General features: G+C 45.8%; 2 protein-coding genes across 5 annotated transcripts; one reads left to right on the top strand and one right to left on the bottom strand.

Annotated features, from left to right (window-relative positions):
- Window positions 1–19: 19 nt before the first annotated feature.
- Window positions 20–4,778, bottom strand: DIO1 (iodothyronine deiodinase 1). The gene is made up of 4 exons (XM_030494010.1): window positions 4,389–4,778; window positions 2,397–2,540; window positions 1,159–1,358; window positions 20–691 (listed from the first exon to the last, which is right to left on the bottom strand). Exons 1-4 carry the CDS (start codon window positions 4,717–4,719, stop codon window positions 602–604), a joined length of 765 nt encoding a protein of 254 aa, XP_030349870.1. The 5' UTR covers window positions 4,720–4,778; the 3' UTR covers window positions 20–601.
- A 1,004-nt stretch (window positions 4,779–5,782) lies between these two features.
- YIPF1 (Yip1 domain family member 1) lies at window positions 5,783–13,085 on the top strand. 4 transcript variants are annotated; one of them, XM_030495260.1, is made up of 9 exons: window positions 5,783–6,126; window positions 6,757–6,920; window positions 7,898–7,978; window positions 8,091–8,178; window positions 8,306–8,422; window positions 9,495–9,661; window positions 10,273–10,455; window positions 11,736–11,830; window positions 12,823–13,085. In XM_030495260.1, the coding sequence occupies exons 1-8, from the start codon at window positions 6,096–6,098 to the stop codon at window positions 11,823–11,825; spliced, it is 921 nt and encodes a 306-aa protein (XP_030351120.1). In that variant the 5' UTR covers window positions 5,783–6,095; the 3' UTR covers window positions 11,826–11,830; window positions 12,823–13,085. The 4 variants fall into 4 exon arrangements, with proteins under 4 accessions (XP_030351120.1, XP_030351123.1, XP_030351121.1 ...); XM_030495263.1 differs by having other exon boundaries at window positions 5,792–6,126; window positions 6,787–6,920; XM_030495261.1 differs by lacking the exon at window positions 12,823–13,085 and adding an exon at window positions 12,050–12,269 and having other exon boundaries at window positions 5,832–6,126.
- Window positions 13,086–13,227: the final 142 nt, after the last annotated feature.

Raw genomic sequence — 13,227 nt, 5'->3', positions numbered from 1 at the left:
GAAATAATCTGAAGCCACATGAGGTGCTGTGGTAGGTTTTTAATAGTTGCAGATGAATCCCTTGTTTCTATAAATATTTTCCACAATCGGGTCACAGCCGTCCCTGCTTTAAGCTGCGACTGTCACAACAAATATTAATAGAAACAAATGGTGATAGAGATTGTCTTCCTCAGAAGCCTGCTGAAGCCTGTGGAAGTGAACGTTAGGAGAGTTCTATGTATACAAGAGAATCCTCAGCCTGCGAAATGAGTTCTTTTGCATGCCAGTCAACTTTTGGAAATGGCACCACCCCTCAAGTTTATCCTGCACGATATTCCTTACAAATGTAAACGCTGGTATCGAGTCCTGACAGCTCAGTGGACCCAACTACTATTCATTACCGCATGTGGTGTAAGTGTAGTAAGATACTACGGTTCAGTAGTTGGGGTTGTAGCAATGAGACTTGAAAACCTCTGGACAAACACATAATGAACCACTTCACAGCTGCTCTTTGGATGCACATGCAGGATTCTTGTTGTCTCTTGATAGTCTTAAATTCCTTTTTTCCTTATGTTTATGTCTGTGAAACCTTACTCATTGAGCTTTCTTATCCAGACAATCTTTACTCTGAAGTCCTCTCCTTTTCCGATTTCATTTTTTCCAGGATGGCACGTATTTCCTGGGGGTGATAATTCCAAGGCCCCACTCCTCCCTGCAAAGGCAATGAAATTACACAGTGACAAGTAGACAGAGCACAAGTCCTTTAGCACAGAGCAGTTCCAGCAGGACTGCAGGCAGGTGTGCTTGGGCTTCCCCTGCATGGCAGCCATTGCGTGGCAGAGTGTATGCACAGGTTACACCCTGTTTATAACTGTGACAGGGCCAGGATCTGGATCCTGGAGCTGCAAAGTGTTACTGCATCTGAACTTAGGTGTACCTGGGTTTCCTAATGAGCCAGAAGATAAATATTTGAGCAAGACTGAGGTGTACAACAAGTATGTACATTGTAAAAGGCCCAGGCTGGTTTTGCTTCAAGTCCTTTCCATAGTTAGAGTCAACTGTGAATTTTTTAGCTCTCAAACAGAATGAAACTCAGTTAGATGTAAAACATTCCCAAATTATTCAGAAATTTAAATATCTCAATATATTGTACTCATTATTACTATTGATATTTTTTACCTTGTAGACGACCTTTCCTTCTTGAAGTAGATACAGTCGTTCTGGCAATGCAGCATATTTTGCACTGCTCAGGTTTTCCATAGTGTCTAAAACCACTGGACATAAAGGATCATTTTTCTGAAGAAATTGGGCTGCCGTTTTTCGATCTTCAAGGCTTCTGTGATTTTTAATAATAACATTGTTTTTAAAAGCCCATCCACCTAAAACAAATGAGAAAGGGAGTTAGCAAGGAACATTTGGAGTAGGTGTTAAGGGTGGAGATACACTGTGATAGAAAGATATCAGGTGGGGGATGTGTATCTTATTTGGGGAAGGTTTGTCAAAATGATGGGCACAGAGGGGATTTTAAAGTGGTAAGTAGTGCCATCGGCTGACACCCCTTCATTTAGCACAGTCACAACAGCAGCACTGTTCATTCTGCTTTGTTCTACTCATTAAGCCTATAAACCAGAACTTCAGCTCTGTGAGAAGTGAAGCATTGCAGCCAGGGTTCATCTTCCTTTTCCAGGAATAATGCAAACACATGTTTGCATGCAACTGTTCCCAGGGAAGTAGAAACTAGTAAAAGGGTTGGAGCAACCTGCTCTAGTGGAAGGTGTCCCTGCCTGTGGCAGGGGGTTGGAACTGGATGAGCTTTCAGGTTCCAACCCAAACCTGTGATTCTGTGGCTGACTGAGTTACTATCTGTTTCTCAACTACAGAAAGTGATGTATTGTTAGAAAACTTGAAAACTGTAAATGTTAATGGCTTAGAAAACCACCTTAATCCTGGGATATAATCAGTGCCAATGTGTTACTTGGAGTTCAGCATAGGTAAAAGTTTGCTACATTTTTCAAATTAGAGTCTGCATCCTCATCCTGATCTTGAGATGTGTTAAAAATGAATTATTAAAAAAACCCCACATAACACACTGGCATTTTACACTTAACCTTTGTTCTATGAAATGCCTTTTTCTTTTTCCTTCCAAAAGGAGTTGTACTAATGCTGAGACGAAGGTTTGTAAAGATACAACTATGTATTTCACTTTCACAGAGATGGGTGTCTTCAGCAGGAGTACGTCAGTGTAAAGTTAGATGTGTAAAACCTTTGTGGAGAATTAGGGACACAAACCAGTGTGTAGATTTGGTGTTGCCACTTTGAGGAAGATTTTTTTCCTGCCTGCAGTTCCCTCCTTTGCCAAAATACTTCTAAAAGGGACTGATCCATGTCTGAAGTTTTGGTGGGTGTTTGTACTGTACCTACGGCGTGAGCTTCTTCGATGTAGATGATGAGGAAATCTGCTATTGAGCTGAAATCTTGGATGAGCTTGTTGAACTCATGAAATTTTAACATAAATGAAGGTCAGGTGCAACTTCCAAAATTCAGGATTAAAGGCCGGTTGTCTGGAAAAAAAATGGGACAGTTTGTGGTTAAATCAGTGGAGGGAGAAGGGGCAGAATTAAACACACACACTGAATTCAGCCTCTGCCATGGAGGTTCCTGGGCAACAGGAGGAAAGTCATTTAAGTCACTGTAGCCCATAACTCTCTCCTTGGGACATGAAAATCGGCAGCAGGACATCTGCATCTATGCAAAACAGGTGTAAAGATGCTTTATTTTCCCTAGTCTGGCTCTGCCCTGTGCTGGATCCAGCAATGAGCTTATCCCAGGGGGACCCCTTCCTTTTTAGAGCCACTAAAGGCAGGAGGCATCATGCAGTCACACGGCTTCTCCCATGTCCTCCTCATCACATCCGAATCTCAAGTGACCAATGTTTCAGGATAGGGAACTGATCTAAAATGGATATACAACATGTAGCATATTGTAGCCTCCCCATGATCCTTGGGACTTCAGAAATCCTAAACATGACCATCTGTGAGGTTTTTCAGTGGTTCAAGGATGGACGCACAAGCACAGAGTCCTAATCCCTTTTAAGGAACCTACTGGACATGATTTGCTTTCAGAGATGTCACTTCTAGCTGGGCACAGTGGAAGCTGCAGATTTCAGAGTCATGCATCACAGGCTTCAGTGCTTTCGGTGTGTTTCTGCAATGCCCTGTCCAAACACAACTTTGTCTCTTACTATTTATTGAACTAATGTTCCACAAGCCACTAGCAAAAGGGTCTGTGCAGTTGCTTACAAATTAACACAGCATGTGCCCACAGGCATGAGCATCTCTTTGCAAGGCTTCGATTTAAGAGGACTTGCAGGATATTAAAGCACCTCTTTTAGTCTGTGGTTATGCTGAATTATTTGAAATTTGTTCAAGATCTTCCTTCTGGCTGGGCTTAACTTCAAAAACTGCTGCTCACATGGATCCGTGTCCTAAAGGATCTAATGAAGCGGATACCTTCCTGGAGATATTGTGTATCTCCTCCAAATTTGCATCCTATTTTCTGCATAAGTATATATATAATTAGAAAAGCAGAGTTAGAGAAGGATGTAATGCCTCCAATGGGGATCAAAACTGCTGCTTAATGATTAATTCCACATTCTACAGAGGTCTCGGTGGGAGGCAGTGGACAAAGTACAAAGCAGCTACTTTTTCTTCTGCTTTATTTCTAGCCACGTTGGATCTGGGAAAAAAAACCCCGCCGTGTGCTTTCTCGGCTTTAAGCCAAGGGAGGTGGTGCGGGGCTTTCTGTACAGGGAATGGCAGCCAATGCTCGGGAATCACTGCACACTCTTGCACCAGCTGCCTGTCCCCGTTCCCTCATCAGTTGCTGGAGCAGATCCAGAGAAGGGCAACGGAGCTGGTGCAGGGCCTGGAGCACAAGTGTGATGAGGAACGGCTGAGGGACCTGGGGGGTTTAGTCTGGAGAAGAGAAGGCTCAGGGGGGACCTTATCGCTCTCTGCAACAGCCTGACAGGAGGTTGCAGTGAGGTGGGGTCGGTCTCTTCTCCCAGGTAACAAGTGACAGGACAAGAGGAAACGGCCTCAAGCTGCACCAGAGGAGGTTTAGACTGGATGTTAGGAACAGTTTCTTCACTGAGGGGGTGCTCAGGCATTGGAACAGGCTGCCCAGGGCAGTGCTGGAGTCACCATCCCTGGAAGTGTTCACACACCATGTAAATGAGGCCCTTAGTGACATGGGTTAGCGGTGGCCTTGGCAGTGCTGAGGTGAAGGTTGGACTTGATGAGTTTAAAGATCTTTTCCAACCTGGTTGATTCTATGATTCTATGATCAGCATCATCTCCTCAGTTATTGTCTTGGCAAACCAAATCCATCTACACAGCTGATTTACTAACCTTGCATGAAATCAAGGAGGTGATGAACTTCCCCATCAAGCGTCACCACCGGCGTGTTGGGAGCAGGGTGTCCCTCGAAGGCTTCATCCTCCAGCCTCTTCCACTTCACCTTCAGCACAAAGAGCAAGTACTTGAAGCTGAAAAACGTCGGGCCCCAGTTATCGTAGCTGAACCTTGGATTCTCATTCATTCTGCTCTTTGCGCCCAGTTTTAGGATGTATCTTTTCATGGCGTTGGGGAACAGTATCATCATTGTTTTGCCAACAACAACACACAGAGTAACGTGCAGGAGAATCAGGAGTTTTTGGAGGAATACCCTGATGCTGAACATTGTGGTGGAGGAGGTCTGACAGCTTCTGACAGGAATGCAGGGCAATGGCAGGGGCAAAGGTAGAGAGCGAGGGGGGGTGGAATATTCACGTGTTTGGCCACATTTCTGCTGTGCCTTGCACACTGTCACCTCTCCATAGAGTTCAGTGTCTGTGTGAGTGAGGAGCCTGTCAGCAGTGCTCTCCCCATCTGCACCAAAGGATTTAATGACAGTGACAACAGATTTTAGTGCTAACTGCACGGTTATAAAGCTTATTCACAAATACGTTGTTTATTTTACTAGTGAGAGGAGCTGAATCAGGATGTTTTCCCTGAACCACAGACTAAAGAATTATGTCAGCAGTACCCGAGGGGCTGATCTGTCAGCAGTTAGGTGAAGGGCCTGAAGCACGGGTGTGATGAGGAACGGCTGAGGGACCTGGGAGGGTTTAGTCTGGAGAAGAGGAGGCTCAGAGGGGACCTTATTGCAACTGCCTGACAGGAGGATGGAGCCAGGAGGGGGCTGGTCTCTGCTCCCAGGGAACAAGGGATGGGACAAGAGGAAACAGCCTCAAGCTGTACCAGGGGAGGTTTAGATGGAGATGAGGAACAATTCCTTCCCCAGCGGGTGCTCAGGCATTGGAACAGGCTGCCCAGGGCAGGGCTGGAGTCACCGTCGCTGGAGGTATTTAAAGGATGTGTAGACGTGGCAGTTTGGGACATGGGTTAGTGGTGGCCTTGGAAGTGCTGGGGAATGGTTGGACTAGATGATCTTAAAGGTCTTTTCCAACCTGGACAATTCTATGAATGTATATAATACATGAAAACATAGATTATCAAAATGTGTGCTGTACAGCTACAACAGAACATACAAACATGTAACTATGCACAGTCCATGTGTGCATACGTGTGCACACACAGCAGCCCCTGCCCGCCCATGAACCCCGGCCGGGCTCAGGCACCCCCCTGAGCGCCGCGGGCTCTTTAAGAGGGCGGGCGCGTACAGCAGAGGTCGCGCTGCGTGGCCTCTGATTGGTAGGCGCAGAGACCGTCGCCGGCGTGTTTCCTTGGAGCCGGAGAGGCGGGGGAAGAGCGGGGAGCAGCGCGGCTGCTGATTGGCTGTCGCTGCGCAGCGCCCGCTGGCTCTTTAAGGCAGCGGAGCGGCCGCTTCCGGGAGCGGTTGTGCTGCGGGGCCGGAGCTGCGGCCCGTTTCGCGGTGCTGCGCCGGGCCGCGGGCGGATCGGACCGGGGCGGCAAGAGGGGCGGCACTGACGGCCTGGGGCCGGCGCGGAGGGCAGGGGCCGGGGCCAGCGCGGGGTCGGTGGGGCAGCGCTGCCGCCGGTCCGTCTTTCCGGAGGGTCGAGGCCGCGGGGACCAGTTCCTCGACCCGGCGGGTGAATGGCGGCTGTGGATGATCTCAAGTTCCAAGGTAAAGGTGTAAGCGCGGGGGTTGCGGCCTGGCTGACGGGGCGTTTAGGGGCTTGGAGGCGTTTCTGAGCGTTCTCCGGGTAAAAGCTGCGTTTGTCAGGAGTACCTCCAGTTGCCGAGAGGAGATCGGGCTGTGGGTAGCTGAGAACCGTGGCCGGGGTTGACCAGAAGCTGCTGTGGTGGGGAGAGGAAGCTGGAAGAGCGCTCTGTAGTTTGGAATGGACCCACAATTCTAGAGTTGTGTGCTTTTTGATAAAGCAGGTCTGAAATAAGTAATTTTTTGGCGATTAAAATGAACCATTCCTATAGTATCTTTAGAGAGGCACCTTCCCTTTGCCATCGCAGAGACCTGCTGGCCCTCGGATTGGGGCTGGCTGCAGGAAGGAGAGGCTTTGGTTTATCACAATGCAGATCAGCAGGAAGGACTCCCTCACACTTTATTAACCAAGTAAATGTTCAGCTTGATGCGTGTCAGTTTGGGCTTTAAGACACAGATTGTATTTGACAAGCTTCAGCTTTTGATGGATCCTTTCTTGGGCCATATAGGGGGCTTAATGGAGTTTATTGAGCCATGAGAGTGGAAATGTTGGTAGCTTGATCACTGCCTGTCTCGTAATATACTTATTTGCAGAATTTGACGATGCAGCTAATTTGCTTGCAGCAAATCCTGATGCCACCACAATAAGCATCGACGAGCCAGTGGAAATCTCCAAGAATCAGCATGGCCGCCTGCAGGAGCCCAGGAGAGAAGAGGATGATGAATTACTAGGGACCGATGACTCTGATAAAACAGAGGTGATGCTCTTACACTCGCAGTGCCTCCACTAGCACATACACAGATGGTGCTGACAGCACTGAGAGATTTCTAGAGGGCACCAGGGCTTCGTGCTGGGTCACTTAAAACTCTGCTGCTTCTCCATCGCAGGCTGCTTTCTCAATAGCAGAATTGGCAGAAGCAAATGTGTGTTGGCTCTTCAGCTGGTGTTGTTTGCAGGCCAGGAAATTGTACTGAAGTGGTGATTTAAGCAAGCAAATGTGCCAGGAGATGCGCACAGCAGCAGCTGAAAATAAGTGATAGGACAAGGGGGAATGGCTTTAAACTGACAGAGGGGAGATTTAGAATAAATACTGAGAAGAAATTCTTTGCCATGGGGGTGCTGAGGCGCTGGCATAGGGTGCCCAGAGAAGCTGTGGCTGCCCCATCCCTGGCAGTGTTCAAGGCCAGGTTGGACACAGGGGCTTGGAGCAACCTGCTCTAGTGGAAGGTGTCCCTGCCCGTGGCAGGGGGTTGGAACTGGATGAGCTTTAAGGTCCCTTCCAACACAAACCAGTCTGGGATTCTATGATCTATGAAAGCCCAGCATGCACTTACTCCGGTCGGTTCTGCTGTGGGCTTGGTGACTCTGGCAGGAGAGCAGGAAACCTTTTGAAACAGCCAAGGCTTGTCTGAAGGGTTCAGCTAACGCAGCCATCGGTGCAGTGAGGGAACTTCTGATGCTGATGAAGGCGTGTGTTACAAATGACATGGTAGAAGATAGTATCAGGCTGCTCTTTGGAAACCCAAGCCACTATTCTTGCAGGGAGGTAAGACAGTCTACCTAACAAATAGTAGAGTGGGAAAGGGAAAACGTTAAACAATTCATGGTAACACCCACCCTGTTAAGTTTGTTTTCTATCCAGGTACAGCTTAACTACTGTAAGCTGTAAATGAACTAGTAATGCATAAACTGCATGCTTGTCACACTTTCTATGTTGCCTTTCCCACTATGCAGCTGCTTGCAGGACAGAAGAAAAGTGCCCCTTTCTGGACATTTGAATACTACCAGATGTTCTTTGATGTGGACACATACCAGGTGAATACTGCACTCCAGAGGAGAACTACTGGCTGAACTATGCCTTATCCAAACATTGAGGTTTTTCTTCCTGTTTGCATTTTCAGTAAGACAAATCTGTCTGTTTTCACAGGTCCTGGACAGAATCAAGGGTTCAGTTTTCCCAGTACCAGGGAAGAACTTTGTAAGGCTGTATATCCGCAGCAATCCTGACCTTTATGGTAAGTTTGAGGGGGTGAGAATTTATCTTCTGTGATAAATGTTGCTGGTTTGTATTTCTTTTTACTTGCTAACCTTAAAAAAATGGGAGGGCAGAGGAGTTATTGAACTTGTTGGTTTCCTTTTAAGGTCCCTTTTGGATATGTGCCACACTCGTCTTTACCATTGCTGTCAGTGGCAATCTCTCAAACTTCTTCATCCATCTGGGCAAACCAACGTACCACTACGTGCCTCAGTTCAGAAAAGGTTTGTAAGTACTTGACACAGTCCTGAGTTCGTGGGTTTGGTTATTTAGTTTGGTTTTTGATTGATTGGTTGTGGAGTTTTTTCCCAATGGGCTAATGAAGTAATATAAAAAACAGGTCACAGCTTTGATTTAGCAGTCTTTTGATTGATTGCTCTCTCTAAATCTTGAGAGATGTGTAATGAGTCCTTACAGTGGGCTGTAACTGGCAGAACACCAGTCCTCCAGAGCATGAAGTAGTTGCAGGGTTTTAGTAGAGCAAGCAGGAGTAATTCAGGCCTTAGTGAATGCCCCCTTGTACAGAGGGTGAAAGCCCAGCAGTCGCTACTGTGGTGCTTTTGTAGGTGCTTTTCTGGATCCACAGCCTCCAAGAGACCTGCAGGCCTCAGACAGAAAGTGACTAAAAGCACTACCCATATCACCTACCGCGGGCTGGGAGTTGTTACCTTCTGGCAAACTCAAAAATAAGGAAAAGTTTCTCAACTGATACATGCCCCAGGGAGCTCAAAGGGAGGAGCCAGTTGTCTATAGCTGTCTTTGTAGTGTGAAGGAGGCTGCTGTCCCTGCAGAAGCGTGTGGCTTCTGTTTGTTTCCAAAATCCACAGCATACTTGGAAGAACGCTGCCTTTTGGGAATCCAGTCACTTGAATCATTTCAGATTTAACACTCATGTCTCTGTTCTCTTTGAATTTTTCCAGCATGCCTGCATTCTATTCTTGTTTTTCAGTAGCTATTATTAGCTGAATTTCTATTTCTAACTAAGTTGCTTTTCTGTGTGGCTCTTCCTTTCACACTGAAACCAGCATCATTTTGTACACGGGTGTAATAAAGAAATTGAAAATACCAAGAGAATACTTTCTGGAGTCTTTACTTTTAAACTAACGTGAAGAGCTGGCAAAGTAATAGGTATAAATTGGATGTAAACGCAAAGTTCTCAGTTTATTAATAATTCAAACTTTCTATTTTGAAAGTAACTTTAAAAGTAACTTTCTAGTTTTCAGGCTAAATGCTTCTACCCATTTGATTCTGGCTGCTATTCTAAGTAAAACATTAAACCTTTTGTTGTATTTCCAGTGTCCATAGCAGCAACAGCAATTTATGCATACGCTTGGCTTGTTCCCCTTGCTCTCTGGGGATTCCTGATGTGGAGGAACAGTAAAGTCATGAACATTGTCTCCTACTCGTTCCTGGAGATAGTGTGTGTGTACGGCTACTCCCTCTTCGTTTATATTCCCACAGCGGTATGTATGGACTGAAGAGTGCATCTCTCTTACATGCCCTGCAAAAAGGTCCTGGTTTAGAAAGTTTGCTATTTCTTACGGTATTCTTCATATTAATCAAAATCTTGGAGTCCAGGCAAATCATTTGCTCCTTTTGCTTGGCTACTATAAAGCTTTTTGTGGAAGCTTGTCTAGTATAAAGATGTCTTGTGGGTCCTGGAAAAGCCCAGGACAGGTCATTTACCCACAGGCAGCAAATCCAAGCAAGGGTGCTGCTGGTGAGCCTGACAGGCAGCCGGAGCCAACCTCAGGAATCGGGAAGTGTGTGTCCCCAGTTACAGTCATTGTGCATGATGGCAATGCTGATGGCTCCAAGGACAAGTTTCCATGGCAGGGACCATCCTGGACCACTCTGGCAAGGAGCAGGTCCTGGAGGGAGTGCCGTAACTTAGGGGACACGCTCCTGTCATGTCCAGGAGCTCATTGCTGCTGTATGTTTTCCTCAAGTAACAATCGGATAAGGCAAGAGTTAGCTTGTACACAAACTGGCTGGAAGTGCTTAAGTGTCACAGAATGATGCATCAAATATATGAATCCCCATTTCCTAACAATCATTTTCCTCCCTTTTACAGATTTTATGGATCATTCCACAAAAAGTGGTGCGCTGGGTGCTGATGATATTCTCCCTGTGCCTTTCGGGCTCTGTTTTGGTGATGACCTTCTGGCCTGCTGTCCGAGATGACAACCGCAGGATTGCGCTGGCGACTGTGGGGACCGTTGTTCTGCTTCATGCCCTGCTGGCTGTCGGCTGTTTGGTATGACACTGCCTTCCCTTTTCTCTAACCTGGTGTTTCCTGGGACTGCTGACAGGAAAGGAGGAGTTGGCTGCTTGCTGGAAAATCTTTTTTAATAAGGAAAGAAATAGTACTTCTGATAAAACTCCAAAGTAAAAGTTTCATTTATTTTAAATACAGGAAAAATTGATGCCAGTCTGACATTGACAGTGCTAGTTACAAACTCCATAATGAATTATAGAATCATAGGATATCTTTAGTTGGAAGGGATCCATAAGGATGGAGTCCAACTCCCACAAAATCACTCACAGAACAGTCTTAAATTTATGTGGAATTCAGCACAGTATCAGCAAAGCATTAATCTTTATAGTATCTATTACAGTTTATTCCAATGAATACTATGCTTAGTCCTTTAAAATGATTAAATGTTCGATATAAAGTGTGTGCTTAGAGGTTTATGAATGAAATTATAAACCTGCTAGAACTTAGTAAAGTATCAGCATTATAAAAACAGAAGACCCTAGTGCTATTGAAATACGTAATGAGGAGTACTTGAATTATTTGCTGTCTCTTCATTGCAGTAGGTAGAATGGTATCTTCCAGGCTTCAGTTCTGTTCCCCCCTCAGATTCCAGAGTAGATAGATTTGGTTTCCTGAAGCACAATGTGCACAGAGGCAAAGGCAAAACACAACTCTCATGTTAGTGGGAGACTTGCAGCTGATTTTTTACAGGGGCAGGTAGTGACAGGACAAGGGGGGAATTGCTTTAACCTGACACAGGAGAGATTGAGATTAGATATTAGGAAGCAGCTCTTCCCTGTGAGGGTGCTGAGGCGCTGGCACAGGGTGCCCAGAGAAGCTGTGGCTGCCCCATCCCTGGCAGTGTTCAAGGCCAGGTTGGACACAGGGGCTTGGAGCAACCTGCTCTAGTGGAAGGTGTCCCTGCCCGTGGCAGGGGGCTGGAACTGGATGAGCTTTAAGGTCCCTTCCAACCCAAACCATTCAGTGGGGCTCCTGTCACCAGAGGCTGCCTGAAGCTTCATCAGTTAAAACAGCAAACAGTCAAATATCTGCAATCAACCCTATCCAGTACAGGTCTTTTTCAAGGGCCTTTGCTGCTAATTGTTATATTTTAAAGTACAGTTTAGAGTGCCATTTTAGTTGACCATTTCTAATCTGATAAAACCAGAAAAGATCCAAATTTGCCATTTCAGTGCTGCGTTTGTACCTTAGAAGAGCTGGGATGAGGCGGAACTGTTTGTTTCTCTCTAAGCAGTCTTTTCATGCTCTGTATAACACAGGCGTATTTTTTTGATGCCCCTGAACTGGATTTTCCTGCACCTATCATCCCTGCTCACAATGGAACAACAGTAATGACAAAGAGTCTGTAAATAAGGTAAGAATCGAATCTAAACTTTCTTCTGTAATCATCACAGCCATCTTGAAACTTTTCCCCATTACTATGGTTGAGTGGAAAAGGGTTTAACAGACCAATTTTGCCAAATATATATAAAAATACCGTTTATGGACTTTTTTGCAGTTATAAGTTTTAAGTATAGCCATAAAAATGTAAAAGACTGAGGAACAAAGACATGTTATTTTTCTTCTCTTTGAGGTTTACTCTTGGTGAAGAAACACACATTTAAATAATCTACTCAGTCCCATAGGTCCTTTCAAAGATATTGTTTGGGGTTTTTTTTCCCTTAATCCCATATGAAAGCCCATGTTTGTTGCAATTTGTACTGCACAAGTAAAACTTAAGCAATAAACTATCAATCACACTCCTATTTTCCTTTCCTTTAATGTTAAAAGTAAATGGGATCTTTTCCCCTCTCGATGTTTGTGACTGTGTCAGAGCAGCAGCTCTGTGTTTGGGCAGATCTGTGTATCTGGGCAGGGCTGACTCAGAGCAGAGCCATCCCTATGGGTCGCATTCCTGGTGTGGGATGGTTTGAGGTTTTGCTTCCTGGTAGCTGGGAGTGCTGCCAGCAGCAGATGACGTTTGAATTCTGTTGGAGAGCTGAGACATGGAACGGGCCCAGGAAAAGGCTGATAGCCATGCAGAGGCCAGACTGCTGCAAGTACACCAGCCACATGTGTGTTTGTGGAAATGGGAGAATTTACTGTCTAGAAGCTGTATTAGATTAAAAAAAAGTAAAGAAATGGTCAAATATGCTCAGCAAAAATGGTCATAGAAAATAACCAGCTGTGACATAATCTGATAATGCAGATTAGTTTTAGAAGCTTTCCTCCTGCAAAACCAGTTTCTCATCCCAGGTGTCTATTAAGATTCAATATGAATTTCCGTATTTAGATAGAAGTAGGTGCCTTACAGTGTCCTCTGGTGCCTTTGAGGAGCTGTAATACTCATGGAGTTGTCTCTTTCAGGTTACAACACCCATCTCACCATCTGTACAGCCATCTTATTTTGGATGATTTTTCCACTGAAGCCCATGGAAGTGCAACATGAAGGGCTGTGTTTGTAGAAGAGAGGACAGTGATGTCCCATGGACACGAGGAGGCCATCTCCATGCTTGCTGGACACTGGTTCTGTGAAGAGAGTGAACTGTCGATCCTAATCCTTTACACTAGTTTGTCTTTTAAACCCTGCCTACACTCCCCACACCTCTGAATAAAGTGTCTGAAGGTGATTGGAGTCTCTTGTGCATCAAATACCCAACACTCCTCCCCTAAAGCTGGCAGGAGGGCTGGGTAAGAGCTGCGCAGGGGTGACGTGCCAGGATCTTGCTGCTGAACCCCCGTGAGGCTCTCCCCTGTGCCGCCACCGAGGCT

The sequence above is a fragment of the Strigops habroptila genome, chromosome 8, assembly GCF_004027225.2.
Source record: "Strigops habroptila isolate Jane chromosome 8, bStrHab1.2.pri, whole genome shotgun sequence".
Lineage (NCBI taxonomy): Eukaryota > Metazoa > Chordata > Aves > Psittaciformes > Psittacidae > Strigops > Strigops habroptila.
This window is presented reverse-complemented; position numbering and strand designations above follow the sequence as displayed.